Genomic DNA, 13331 nt, shown 5'->3' on the forward strand with positions numbered 1-13331 from the left:
CTCTCAGGCTGGGGGCGCTCACATCTCACTGCTGCTCTCCTGTTAGCGCTCAGGTTGGGGGCGCTCACATCTCACTGCTGCTCTCCTGTTAGCTCTCAGGCTGGGGGCGCTCACATCTCACTGCTGCTCTCCTGTTAGCTCTCAGGCTGGGGGCGCTCACATCTCACTGCTGCTCTCCTGTTAGCTCTCAGGCTGGGGGCGCTCACATTCCACTGCTGCTCTCCTGTTAGCTCTCAGGCTGGGGGCGCTCACATCTCACTGCTGCTCTCCTGTTAGCTCTCAGGCTGGGGGCGCTCACATCTCACTGCTGCTCTCCTGTTAGCTCTCAGGCTGGGGGCGCTCACATCTCACTGCTGCCCTCCTGTTAGCTCTCAGGCTGGGGGGCGCTCACATCTCACTGCTGCCCTCCTGTTAGCTCTCAGGCTGGGGGGCGCTCACATCTCACTGCTGCCCTCCTGTTAGCTCTCAGGCTGGGGGGCGCTCACATCTCACTGCTGCTCTCCTGTTAGCTCTCAGGCTGGGGGGCGCTCACATCTCACTGCTGCCCTCCTGTTAGCTCTCAGGCTGGGGGCGCTCACATCTCACTGCTGCTCTCCTGTTAGCTCTCAGGCTGGGGGCGCTCACATCTCACTGCTGCTCTCCTGTTAGCTCTCAGGCTGGGGGCGCTCACATCTCACTGCTGCCCTCCTGTTAGCTCTCAGGCTGGGAGCGCTCATATCTCACTGCTGCTCTCCTGTTAGCTCTCAGGCTGGGGGCGCTCACATCTCACTGCTGCTCTCCTGTTAGTTCTCAGGCTGGGGGCGCTCACATCTCACTGCTGCCCTCCTGTTAGCTCTCAGGCTGGGGGGCGCTCACATCTCACTGCTGCTCTCCTGTTAGCTCTCAGGCTGGGGGGCGCTCACATCTCACTGCTGCCCTCCTGTTAGCTCTCAGGCTGGGGGCGCTCACATCTCACTGCTGCTCTCCTGTTAGCTCTCAGGCTGGGGGCGCTCACATCTCACTGCTGCTCTCCTGTTAGCTCTCAGGCTGGGGGCGCTCACATCTCACTGCTGCCCTCCTGTTAGCTCTCAGGCTGGGAGCGCTCATATCTCACTGCTGCTCTCCTGTTAGCTCTCAGGCTGGGGGCGCTCACATCTCACTGCTGCTCTCCTGTTAGTTCTCAGGCTGGGGGCGCTCACATCTCACTGCTGCTCTCCTGTTAGCTCTCAGGCTGGGGGGCGCTCACATCTCACTGCTGCCCTCCTGTTAGCTCTCAGGCTGGGGGGCGCTCACATCTCACTGCTGCCCTCCTGTTAGCTCTCAGGCTGGGGGGCGCTCACATCTCACTGCTGCCCTCCTGTTAGCTCTCAGGCTGGGGGCGCTCACATCTCACTGCTGCCCTCCTGTTAGCTCTCAGGCTGGGGGTCTGTGACAGGAGATTCGGTACATCACCACAGTATGACGTATCCGCCATGTTGGCGCCATAATAATGAGGTAAAAGACATTAGAGCAGAGTGGCTATACCCCGTACATGCGCAGCGTCATCCAGTTGCCGCCATCACTGTGTACACTGTCAGATCCATGGCAATGACGGTTGTCACCTATCGACCCTGACGTCACCGGATTCTGTCTCCTTAGCAACCGAAGAGCCGTCCCTTCACCCTGAAGTAGATTTGCCGCCTGCGCTGATTGGAGGAGCTGGCAGCATTTGTGGGCGTGGTTTGCGGAAGCGCATCCGGGTGAGATTTCTGTCAGGCAGCGACTGAGGAGCGATAAATTCCGGAGGTGACGGGAGATGTCAGAGACTGACCCGAAAACCGTACAGGACCTGACAGACCTGGTGAGTCCCGGCCTCAGAACCGAGGAGAGTGCGACTAAGGCCCCTGGTCTTCAGACCTATCCCCGCACCTCAGCTCCGCCGCCCGTGGCTCTGAGTCTACAGGTTCTACTGTTCGGTTCCCTGTGCCTCCATTACTGGCCTCAGTTTGGGCCTCCATCCATTCTATAGCACTGGGGCCCCTGAGTCTCCAGTAATGACCGCTGTTTGGGCCTCCATCCATTCTATGGCACTGTAGCCCCTGTGCCTCCAGTACTGGCCTCAGTTTGGGCCCCCATCCATTCTATAGCACTGCGGTCCCTGTGCCTCCATTACTGGCCTCAGTTTGGGCCTCCATCCATTCTATAGCACTGGGGCCCCTGTGCCTCCATTACTGGCCTCAGTTTGGGCCCCCATCCATTCTATAGCACTGGGGCCCCTGTGCCTCCAGTACTGGCCTCAGTTTGGGCCCCCATCCATTCTATAGCACTGGGGCCCCTGTGCCTCCATTACTGGCCTCAGTTTGGGTCCCCATCCATTCTATAGCACTGGGGGCCCTGTGCCTCCAGTAATGGCCTCAGTTTGGGCCCCCATCCATTCTATAGCACTGGGGGCCCTGTGCCTCCAGTACTGGCCTCAGTTTGGGCCCCCATCCATTCTATAGCTCTGGGGGCCCTGTGCCTCCATTACTGGCCTCAGTTTGGGTCCCCATCCATTCTATAGCACTGTGGCGCCTGTGCTTCCAGTAATGGCCTCAGTTTGGGCCCCCATCTATTCTATAGCATTGGGACCCTTGTGCCTCCAGTAATGGCCGCTATTTGGGCCCCCATACAGTCTATAGCACTGGGCCCCCTGTGCCTCCAGTAATGGCCTCAGTTTGGGCCCCCATCCATTCTATTGCACTGGGGCCCCTGTGCCTCCAGTAATGGCCGCTGTTTGGGGCCTCATCTATTCTATAGCACTGGGGCCCCTGTGCACCCAGTACTGGCCTCAGTTTGGGCCCCATCCATTCTATAGCACTTGGGCCCCTGAGTCTCCAGTAATGACCGCTGTTTGGGCCTCCATCCATTCTATGGCACTGTAGCCCCTGTGCCTCCAGTACTGGCCTCAGTTTGGGCCCCCATCCATTCTATAGCACTGCGGTCCCTGTGCCTCCAGTAATGGCCTCAGTTTGGGCCTCCATCCATTCTATAGCACTGGGGCCCCTGTGCCTCCAGCAATGGCCTCAGTTTGGCCCCCCATCCATTTTATAGCGATGGGGCCCCTGTGCCTCCAGTTCTGGCCTCAGTTTGGGCCCCATACATTCTATAGCGATGGGGCCCCTGTGCCTCCAGTACTGGCCTCAGTTTGGGCCCCCATACATTCTATAGCACTGGGGTCCCTGTGCCTACAGTAGTGCCCTCAGTTTGGGCCCCATCCGTTCTATATCGCTGGTGTCCCTGTGCCTCCAGTAATGACTGCTGCTTGGACCTCCATCCATTCTATAGCACTGGGGCCCCTGTGCACCCAGTACTGGCCTCAGTTTGGACCGCCATCCATTCTATAGCACTGGGGTCCCTGTGCCTCCAGTACTGGCCTCAGTTTGGGCTCCCATCTATTCTATGGCACTGGGGACCCTGAGTCTCCAGTAATGGCTGCTATTTGGGCCCCCATCCATTCTATATCACTGGGGCCCCTGTGCCTCCAGTAATGGCCTCAGTTTGGGACCCCATCCATTCTATATCACTGGGGCCCCTGTGCCTCCCCTGCTGTTCTCTGGTCCCACTTTCCCACCTTGGTTTTCCCTGTGTGTGTATGATTTCGGGGACGGCCATTTTCATCACTGCCACCTCACCTCATTCCTGGCCGGTTTGCTGGATTCCTTCATCTCTGTGACGTTTCCACCTCTCTGGTTCGGTGACCTCACAGCGATGACGTCGTCCTCCCACCAACCTGCGGCTCCGACGCACTGAAACGCGTCTGATTTATCGTCTTCTGTCTCCACAGGTCCAGAATCTGCTGCAACAAATGCAGGACAAGTTCCAGACTATGTCCGATCAGATCATCGGGAGGAATATCCTGCTCTGTGGATGGAGGGGATCAGGGGGGTGGATCGGCCCACACTGACGCTGTGTAACCAGAAGTCCTATAGACGTTCCCCCGATTCGTCACGGAGGAGGAGCTGGCGTCAGACGCTTCTAAATGCCCCTCACCCCAGATCTTCCTCCAGGCAGGGATGCCGCTGCCCGTCATGAATTGTGGCCCTACCTACGCTTCCAGTCCGCCCCATGTGTGCCCACTTTGTCGGAGCTAGGCCAACCCTAAAGTCACAAATCTTTAACGTCTCGCATTGCGGCAACGATTGTAGACTAGGAGGAACATCTTAGATAAATCGGCCCAAAGTGTTTCATTTCCTGTGGGTTTCTCACCCTTTTAAGGACCTGACACTCTTCATTTTTGCGATTTTTCTTTTTGTTCTTCTCTTCCTACAAGACTTATAACGCTAGTTTTTTCTTGGGTCTTTATAGACTTTGTGTCACGGCGTGTGCAGGGGTCTTCAGCAGACTCCCAGTTCTCATGGGAACCCATTGGCACACTATGATGGTGTCACAAATGAGGGCGTTCTCCTCTGCTGCGGCTAGAAATGCCACGGTGAGAGATGGATGGTGGCATTTGGGAGGTTACTAGTAGCGGGTGGAGCTCGACCATGTCTCTGGCTGAACAGGACAGGCTTATCTCCTGAGCCAGGTCCACTCACCCACTCCGGATTCCTCGGCAAGAGGTTAAATAGAAATGTCCGAATCATTCCGTTCCCCATGAGGTGTTTCTTGGCCGTGCCGCTCTGAAACAGATGCACCCGCACCTTAACTGATGCAGGGGAGGCACAGACTTGGGAAGTGCTTTGATCACTCCCAGAGCACATAAGCCTTCTTTGCATATGAATTCAAACTATTTTGTTTGCATCATTGAAGGTGTGGACAATTTTTTTTTTTTATTTTTTTTTAGGGCAGAATGGCCGTATAAATGGCTTGAGGGTTGGGTTGTTCTGACAGGTTCCATTTAACATCTCTGCTTATAGGAAGGTTATTGTACACATGGAGAGTCAGAGGACCAGTGCTGCCGAGGGTTTACTAGGGTCAGGATGGATGTTCAGCAGCTCACTACATTCCCTAATGGCCGTAGAATCAATAGGGGGTGATGCAAATGAAATCGCGCTATCAATACATAAAAACCCATCCGAGACGCCTAGTCACTCCGCATAGGGAGTGATGTACGGTGACCAGAAAAAGCACAATAGCAAAAATCTAGAAAATTAATTATCTTTATTAAGATAATCTCATACAAAAAATATTAATTAAAAAGATGCCTCAAATGCTGGATTCTGTTACACATCAACAGCCAGGGCAATGATGATGTAAAAACAATCGCTACAGTTCATCCTACGGTATATGGGATGCTCACATTCATAAAACACCAGATCATCAATTGTAAAGTGCATGTGCAAAAACAATACTGCTAGAAAATAAGCGGCCCAGTGCACAATCCCCCTTGTAAAATCCAGAGCTTAAATTAGCATGTAGGGTATGTGAACATTAAGCCTTACGCTTAAATATAGCATAAGATGAAGTTAGTGGCAGGAGTGAAACAATTATCATCAGCACTGGCTGTTGGAACAAAATAAGCATGGGCAGAAAGCCCTAAGAGGGTGAGATGCGGGGTCAGGGCCGCGTCCCTCTACCCCGGCGCGCGTTTTGCCCACGCTTCTTCAGGGGTTTTGCCTACATTCAGTCAGTATACCTTCTTTTTGCACATGCAGTTTACAATTGATAATTTGGTGTTTTATGAATGTGAGCATCCCATATACCTTAGGATGAACTGTAGCCATTCTTTTTAATATCATCATTGCCCTGGTTATTGGTGTGTAACAGGGTCCTTAGCTATAAGCGTCCCTCGCAATTGAGGCATCTTTTTAATATATTTTCTGTCATTATAAAGATGATTAATTTTCTATATTTTTGTTGTTGTGCTTTTTCTGGTCACCGTATATCGCTCCCTATGCGGAGTGACTAGGTGTCTCGGACGGGGGTTTATATAATTCCCTGATGGCAGGCAAACATCCCGTTGCCTCTTTTCTGGACTTAGAGACTTGCAGTTACCTCTCTATTGTGCCTATTACCCGCAGGCCGCCCCTCCGACCCCTGCCGCATCTCTACCAGGTCAGTTCCCTCACCAGGAGCCCTTTAATGAGCACCCGGGGTTTCCATCTTGTGGCGGTCTTATAACAAGATGTCCAGGTACAGAAGTCTGTTCATGTCACCATGACAACCTCAGTGCAAGCGCAACCTCTGCAGGCCTGTTAGAGATGCCCCTGCCGCCAGTGTCCCCAACCCCCCACCGGCCCTGCCACCAGTCCTGAAGCCCCAAATACCCCCCCCCCCCCTCCGGCCCTGCTGCCAGTCGTCCTGCCCACCAGGCCCTGCCGCCGGTGCCCTGCCGCTGGTACCCTACCGCCAGAGCCCTCCCCCTCCCCCGCGGCGCTGCCACCAGTCTTGTTACCTACTCTTATAAACTTGCTTTCCTTATCCGAGCCCATCACTCGATGACATGAGCACTCGTATCGACGACCTGGAGAAGAATATTGCAGATCTGATGACGCAGGCAGGCGTAGAGGAGGAGGACTGTGCCAACAAGGTGAGTGCATCATTGTGGCAGAATGGGGTGCAGTGGGAAGACACCACAAGGGCCGAGCAATAGCCCCTCTGCATCGTGTGCTCCGGAGCTGCGCTCACTGTTCTGTTAGTGGCAGCTGCACTATGAATGCTGCACGCGACGTTCGGTCACTGATGTGTTTCTTTGCCCTTTATTAGCAGGCTGCCAAACACTGAGCGGAGCGGCTCGGATTTTGTCCCGGTGCCCGGCGTGGAGGATCCTCGGTGTTTTGTGCCCCCCTTAACCGTGTTGTATATTTAGATGGTGTGTTTTGTATCTCAGCATTTTTGTGACTTCTCGTACTTTGGTTTTACATTGTCAGAAAAATAAATGAGAAAACTGTCAGTGTTGTTCGTTTCCTCGCGTGCTGCGCTGGCTCCTCAGGTCCAGCATGTGATGGGGGTACAGGGGTGCGTCCTCTTGGTACTTGCTCAGTCTGCTCCCCTTGTAGCTGGAGTCCTCGGGTTGATGTCAGATTTACATCTGTATGTGGATAGCTCCGGACTTGCACTGCTCTTTCTGCAGTTCTTGTGTGGATCTGCCCAGAAGCTGCGGCAGTGAGGGCCACAGATAATGTTTAAGGCCATGGTTACATTACCTGTGCAGCGTCTACATCACTAGGGCCACCAGCAAACCAGAACATTATATACACCTATCTATAATCTGACCACGCATCTATATATTACAGGGACTGCTCCTCGTAACCTGGGGTTGAGACCACTGCACCTAGTGCTGTTCTGCAGCCCCCAGACTAGCGATGATGTGACCTGTCCATGCTGTGCAATGGACTGATCAGGACATAATGTGTGCGGCTACCAGAGAGCGATAGTGTCACATAGGAATTACACCCAGTATCCAGGAGGAGCGGTAGTGTGCGGTTTATGTATACAGGAGAGGTACTGTGCAGTGTATATATACAGGACAGGAGGAGTGGTACTGTGCAGTGTATATATTCAGGAGGAGTGGTACTGTGCAGTGTATATATACAGGACACAAGGAGTGGTACTGTGTGCCGTGTATATACACAGGACAGGAGGAGTGGTACTGTGCCGTGTATATATACAGGACAGGAGGAGTGGTACTGTGCCGTGTATATATACAGGACAGGAGGAGTGGTACTGTGCCGTGTATATATACAGGACAGGAGGAGTGGTACTGTGCCGTGTATATATACAGGACAGGAGGAGTGGTACTGTGCCGTGTATATATACAGGACAGGAGGAGTGGTACTGTGCCGTGTATATATACAGGACAGGAGGAGTGGTACTGTGCCGTGTATATATACAGGACAGGAGGAGTGGTACTGTGCAGTGTATATATACAGGACAGGAGGAGCGGTACTGTGCAGTGTATATATACAGGACAGGAGGAGCGGTACTGTGCAGTGTATATATACAGGACAGGAGGAGCGGTACTGTGCAGTGTATATATACAGGACAGGAGGAGCGGTACTGTGCAATGTATATATACAGGACAGGAGGAGCGGTACTGTGCAGTGTATGCATACAGGACTGGAGGAGTGGTACTGTCACGATATTGTATGAAATGTAATATGACTTATTCGGACTCCCATGACAGCACTACGAGAGAGGGGATCCGCCCTTAAGGAACAGGAAACCTACAGATACAAAAGGGCGGCACCTCTCCCATGCATCAGTTGGTTTCCTGTTCCTGAAGGGACTGGATTCCTACAGAAGTTTTTCTACGGGTTTCCAGGCCGGCCGGACCGAATCTGGTAGCGAGGGGGTCTCCTACCTCGGCCGGTGCGAGTACCTGATGTGGTCACGGTGGCCCTGGCAGGGCGGCACGGCAGTGACTAGAACAGCAAGGAAGCGGTCGCCAGGGGGTGTCCGGTCTCCAGGTGCCAGCGTATGGTGAGTATAAATCCCCTCGTGTGCTGTGGGTCTCCCTGCATGTGGGGGCGGTGGCAGTGTCCTGGAGGCGCCGACCGGAGTTCAGCTGGCCGGCCTCGGCGTCCCACGATGGCTGCAGCGCTGACAGGAAGCGCTGTAAGCTGTGGTGACGTCGGTAGGCGGAGCCGACGACGACTTCCGGGTCGCGGAGCTCCTGCGCATGCGCGGGGGCTCCAAGATGGCGGCGCCCACCGGGATTTCATGCCGCTCTCCCTCAGAACGCCGGAGGATCCCCCACAGCTGCGGCAAGGCGGGGAAATAATTTTTTAACGCTGAGCAGGTGTGCTGTCCGAAGGAGGGGCTTTTATAAGGAAGCTCCAGCGGCGTGTTCCTGGCTTCTGACTCCAGTTTACTGAAGATGGCGTCTGATCAGGATCAGCAGATTGCACTGCTGGAAGAAGCATCCCAGAAGCCTAAGGAGAACGAACACGAAAAAAGGAGCGATAGTTCAGGCCGCAGAAGCTCCTCCAGACAGGGGTCTGGAGTGTCAGCCAAGAAGAATCCCCCTCGTACTTCGGTATCTCTCTGGGTGTGGGCAGCCACTGGTAAGTGATCTCCGAGAAAGTTCACTTAATGACTAGTGTCCCCTCATATGTTTTATGCAGGGAAGGAAAAATGTCAGTAAGACGAAGCATAGGGAGTGTGCCATCTGCGCGATTCCCTTGCCCGACTCACACCCTAAAAAACTATGTGACCCCTGTATCCAGCAGACGGTGAGGTCCTGGAAGGAGGGGAGGGGGTATGGCATGTAGTTCTTATACACTAGTCTGCCTTACTTATCCCCTTAGGTAGCGGAAGAATCCTCTTCTATTGCGGCCAGTCTAAAGGAGATGGTTAGAATGGAGGTCAGACAGTCCATTAAGAACCTTTCACAGACAGGAGGCTCTAAGCAGAGAGCTCAGTTGACGTCTGATTCATCTGTGGATAAGGAAAGCGAAGAATCGGACGATTCAGCAGCATCATCCTCCTCCTCGGAAGAAGACGCTGCTCGGTTTTGCTTACCCTTGGAGAGAGTAGACAAATTAATAAAGGCAATCAGAGGCACAATGGGTATAGTAGAACCCAAGCCTCAACTCTCTAAAGAACAAATGATGTTCAGCGGCTTAGAACAGAGAAAGCGCAGAGTTTTTCCCTTGAATGAAAAGATACAGGAACTTATCAACAGGGAGTGGAGAAAACCAGAAAGGAAAGGCTCCTTACCACCTGCGCAAAAGCGTAGTTACCCTTTTGATGACCCAGCAGTAGGTAACTGGGAAAAGGCCCCGAAACTGGATGCGGCAATTGCCAAGGTATGAAAGCGTTCCTCTCTCCCGTTTGAAGATATGGGAACGCTTAAGGACCCCCTAGATAGGAAAGTGGATACCTTCCTAAAGGGGACCTGGGAAATGGCAGCCGGCTCCTTAAGACCTGCGGTGGCGTCAACCTGCACGGCAAGGTCGATGATGGTTTGGCTGGACCAGTTAGAGACCCAATTAAAACAGGGGGCCTCCAGAGACTCTATTCTAGCAGCATTGCCGGTAATCCAGGAGGGGGCAGCTTTTTTATCGGACGCTTCAATTGACTCTGTTAATTTGGCAGCTAGAGCAGCAGGGCTTTCTAATGCTGCAAGGAGAGCCCTATGGTTGAAATGCTGGCCTGGGGATATGCAGGCAAAAGCAAAGCTCTGCGCTATCCCTTGTGAAGGCGAGTATTTATTCGGGCCTACCCTGGATGAACTCCTGGAGAAGGCAGGAGACGATAAGAAAAAGTTTCCCAATACCTTCAATGCATACCGTCGTCCCTTCAACAAAAGAAGGTTCAATCGGGGAGGGAAGCGCGCCTTCTCACCGGGCAGAGATCGATCCAGATGGGATGATAAGCGAAAACGAGGTACAGGTCTCATGTTTCGCCGTAACCCGACGGAAAACAAGAAACAAGAACAATGACTAGCAATCCCAGTGGGAGGGAGACTGCTGCATTTCTCAGCAGTATGGTCAGAAATCACAAACAGCGTTTGGATAAAAAACACTGTTTCCCATGGTCTCAAACTTGAATTTGTCCAGGCTCCACGGGACAAGTTCAAGCTAACACCCTGGCGCTCATCTCCCACTGAACAATTTGCCCTGGAAGAGGAAGTGAGGACTCTTTGTTCTAAAAATGTGTTGGTGGAAGTACCATATTCTCAGACAGGAAAGGGGTTTTACTCCCCCCTCTTCCTAATCCAAAAACCAGATAATACTTATAGAACCATTATTAATCTTAAGGGTCTCAATAAGTTTCTGGTAAAGCATACTTTCAAAATGGAGTCCATCAATTCTGCAATAAAAATGCTCTTTGAAAATTGTTTTATGGTAGTGGTGGATTTGAAAGATGCCTACTATCATGTACCCATTCATACTGATTTTCAACAATACCTGAGAGTAGCACTGATAATGGAGGGTAGGATTCAACCTTTTCAGTTTAGGGCACTCCCCTTTGGGATAACCTCTGCTCCTAGAGTGTTCACTAAAATAATCGCAGAGGTCATGGCACATTTAAGGGAGTCAAATGTCCTTATAATCCCCTAAGACGATTTTCTCATTGTCGGGAACTCAGTGGATCACTGTCTGTCACAATGGGAAATTACTAAAGCTAAACTAGAACGTCTAGGTTGGATCATAAACTTCGAAAAATCTAAATTACAGCCTCTAAATATGCAAAAATTCCTGGGGTTAATTTTGAATTCAGTAACACAGCAGTGTCTTCTCCCCGGGGAAAAAATAGCGCTAATCCAGAGTTATGCAATTTCCCTACTGGGGTCACTCACATCTTGCATCCCCGCTGTTAAGTGGGCTCAGTTACACACCAGATCCCTGCAAAAAGAAGTTTTATTCCATGACAGAGCCCTAAACGGCGTATTAAATGGGAAATTAACGTTGGGGCCTATAACACTGAACTCCCTCAGGTGGTGGTTAGACATACAGAATTTGTCAGCAGGGGTGCCCTGGATAGTAAATGTCACCCAAGTAATAACCACAGATGCCAGCTCTTCGGGGTGGGGAGCTTATATGGGGGAAATGGTGGTTCAGGGACAATGGGAACCCTTCACAACATTCTCATCCAATCAGAGGGAATTGTTGGCAATTGAATTGGCTGTTAAAGAATTCCTCATATATCTACAGGGCCAGCACGTCAGAATTCTGTCGGACAACAGAGTGGCAGTCGCCTACATAAACCGGCAAGGGGGAACACGGTCCGAGACTTTAATGCAGATCACGGATCGCTTGTTCCAGGTGGCAGAGCTCAATTTTCAATCTTTGACGGCTCTCCACATCAAAGGAAAGGAAAATACAGGTCCTTCTCAAAAAATTAGCATATAGTGTTAAATTTCATTATTTACCATAATGTAATGATTACAATTAAACTTTCATATATTATAGATTCATTATCCACCAACTGAAATTTGTCAGGTCTTTTATTGTTTTAATACTGATGATTTTGGCCTACAACTCCTGATAACCCAAAAAACCTGTCTCAATAAATTAGCATATTTCAACCGTCCAATCAAATAAAAGTGTTTTTTAATAACAAACAAAAAAACCATCAAATAATAATGTTCAGTTATGCACTCAATACTTGGTCGGGAATCCTTTGGCAGAAATGACTGCTTCAATGCGGCGTGGCATGGAGGCAATCAGCCTGTGACACTGCTGAGATGTTATGGAGGCCCAGGATGCTTCAATAGCGGCCTTAAGCTCATCCAGAGTGTTGGGTCTTGCGTCTCTCAACTTTCTCTTCACAATATCCCACAGATTCTCTATGGGGTTCAGGTCAGGAGAGTTGGCAGGCCAATTGAGCACAGTAATACCATGGTCAGTAAACCATTTACCAGTGGTTTTGGCACTGTGAGCAGGTGCCAGGAAGCATGAAGTGCTCCAAAATCTCCTGATAGCTAGCTGCATTGACCCTGCCCTTGATGAAACACAGTGGACCAACACCAGCAGCTGACATGGCACCCCACACCATCACTGACTGGGTACTTGACACTGGACTTCAGGCATTTTGGCATTTCCTTCTCCCCAGTCTTCCTCCAGACTCTGGCACCTTGATTTCCGAATGACATGCAAAATTTGCTTTCATCAGAAAAAAGTACTTGGAACCACTTAGCAACAGTCGAGTGCTGCTTCTCTGTAGCCCAGGTCAGGCGCTTCTGCCGCTGTTTATGGTTCAAAAGTGGCTTTACCTGGGGAATGCGGCACCTGTAGCCCATTTCCTGCACACGCCTGTGCACGGTGGCTCTGGATGTTTCCACACCAGACTCAGTCCACTGCTTCCTCAGGTTCCCCAAGGTCTGGAATCGGTCCTTCTCCACAATCTTCCTCAGGGTCCGGTCACCTCTTCTCGTTGTACAGCGTTTTCTGCCACATTGTTTCCTTCCAACAGACTTACCATTGAGGTGCCTTGATACAGCACTCTGGGAACAGCCTATTTGTTGAGAAATTTCTTTCTGGGTCTTACCCTCTTGCTTGAGGGTGTCAATGATGGCCTTCTTGACATCTGTCAGGTCGCTAGTCTTACCCATGATGGGGGTTTTGAGTAATGAACCAGGCAGGGAGTTTTTAAAAGCCTCAGGTATCTTTTGCATGTGTTTAGAGTTAATTAGTTGATTCAGAAGATTAGGGTAATAGGTCGTTTAGAGAACCTTTTCTTGATATGCTAATTTATTGAGACAGGTTTTTTGGGTTATCAGGAGTTGTAGGCCAAAATCATCAGTATTAAAACAATAAAAGACCTGACAAATTTCAGTTGGTGGATAATGAATCTATAATATATGAAAGTTTAATTGTAATCATTACATTATGGTAAATAATGAAATTTAACACTATATGCTAATTTTTTGAGAAGGACCTGTATAACAGCAGATTTCCTAAGTCGAAACACGCTAAGACAAGGAGAATGGTCTCTCAACAAGGATA

The 13331-nt window shown here is 51.0% G+C and overlaps 2 protein-coding genes across 6 annotated transcripts in view; one reads left to right on the forward strand and one right to left on the reverse strand.

The window, feature by feature from the left end:
- The window catches only part of LOC143807400 (solute carrier family 66 member 2-like), a 75534-nt gene extending 73869 nt beyond the window's left edge, over positions 1–1665 (reverse strand). For 2 of the 4 annotated variants that reach the window (XM_077288900.1, XM_077288894.1), the window contains exon 1: positions 1511–1627. The gene's annotated coding sequence lies outside the window, so the exon portion shown is untranslated. Of the gene's footprint in view, positions 1–1503 lie in introns of all 4 variants that reach the window. The other 2 variants (XM_077288902.1, XM_077288893.1) reach the window with 2 other exon arrangements.
- On the forward strand, positions 1664–6829 carry HSBP1 (heat shock factor binding protein 1). Of its 2 annotated transcripts, none has more exons than XM_077288904.1 (4): positions 1664–1819; positions 3782–3848; positions 6372–6466; positions 6643–6829. In XM_077288904.1, exons 1-4 carry the CDS (start codon positions 1775–1777, stop codon positions 6658–6660), a joined length of 225 nt encoding a protein of 74 aa, XP_077145019.1. In that variant the 5' UTR covers positions 1664–1774; the 3' UTR covers positions 6661–6829. The 2 variants fall into 2 exon arrangements, with proteins under 2 accessions (XP_077145019.1, XP_077145020.1); XM_077288905.1 differs by having other exon boundaries at positions 6646–6829.
- Positions 6830–13331: the final 6502 nt, after the last annotated feature.

The sequence above is a fragment of the Ranitomeya variabilis genome, chromosome 2, assembly GCF_051348905.1.
Source record: "Ranitomeya variabilis isolate aRanVar5 chromosome 2, aRanVar5.hap1, whole genome shotgun sequence".
Taxonomy (NCBI): domain Eukaryota; kingdom Metazoa; phylum Chordata; class Amphibia; order Anura; family Dendrobatidae; genus Ranitomeya; species Ranitomeya variabilis.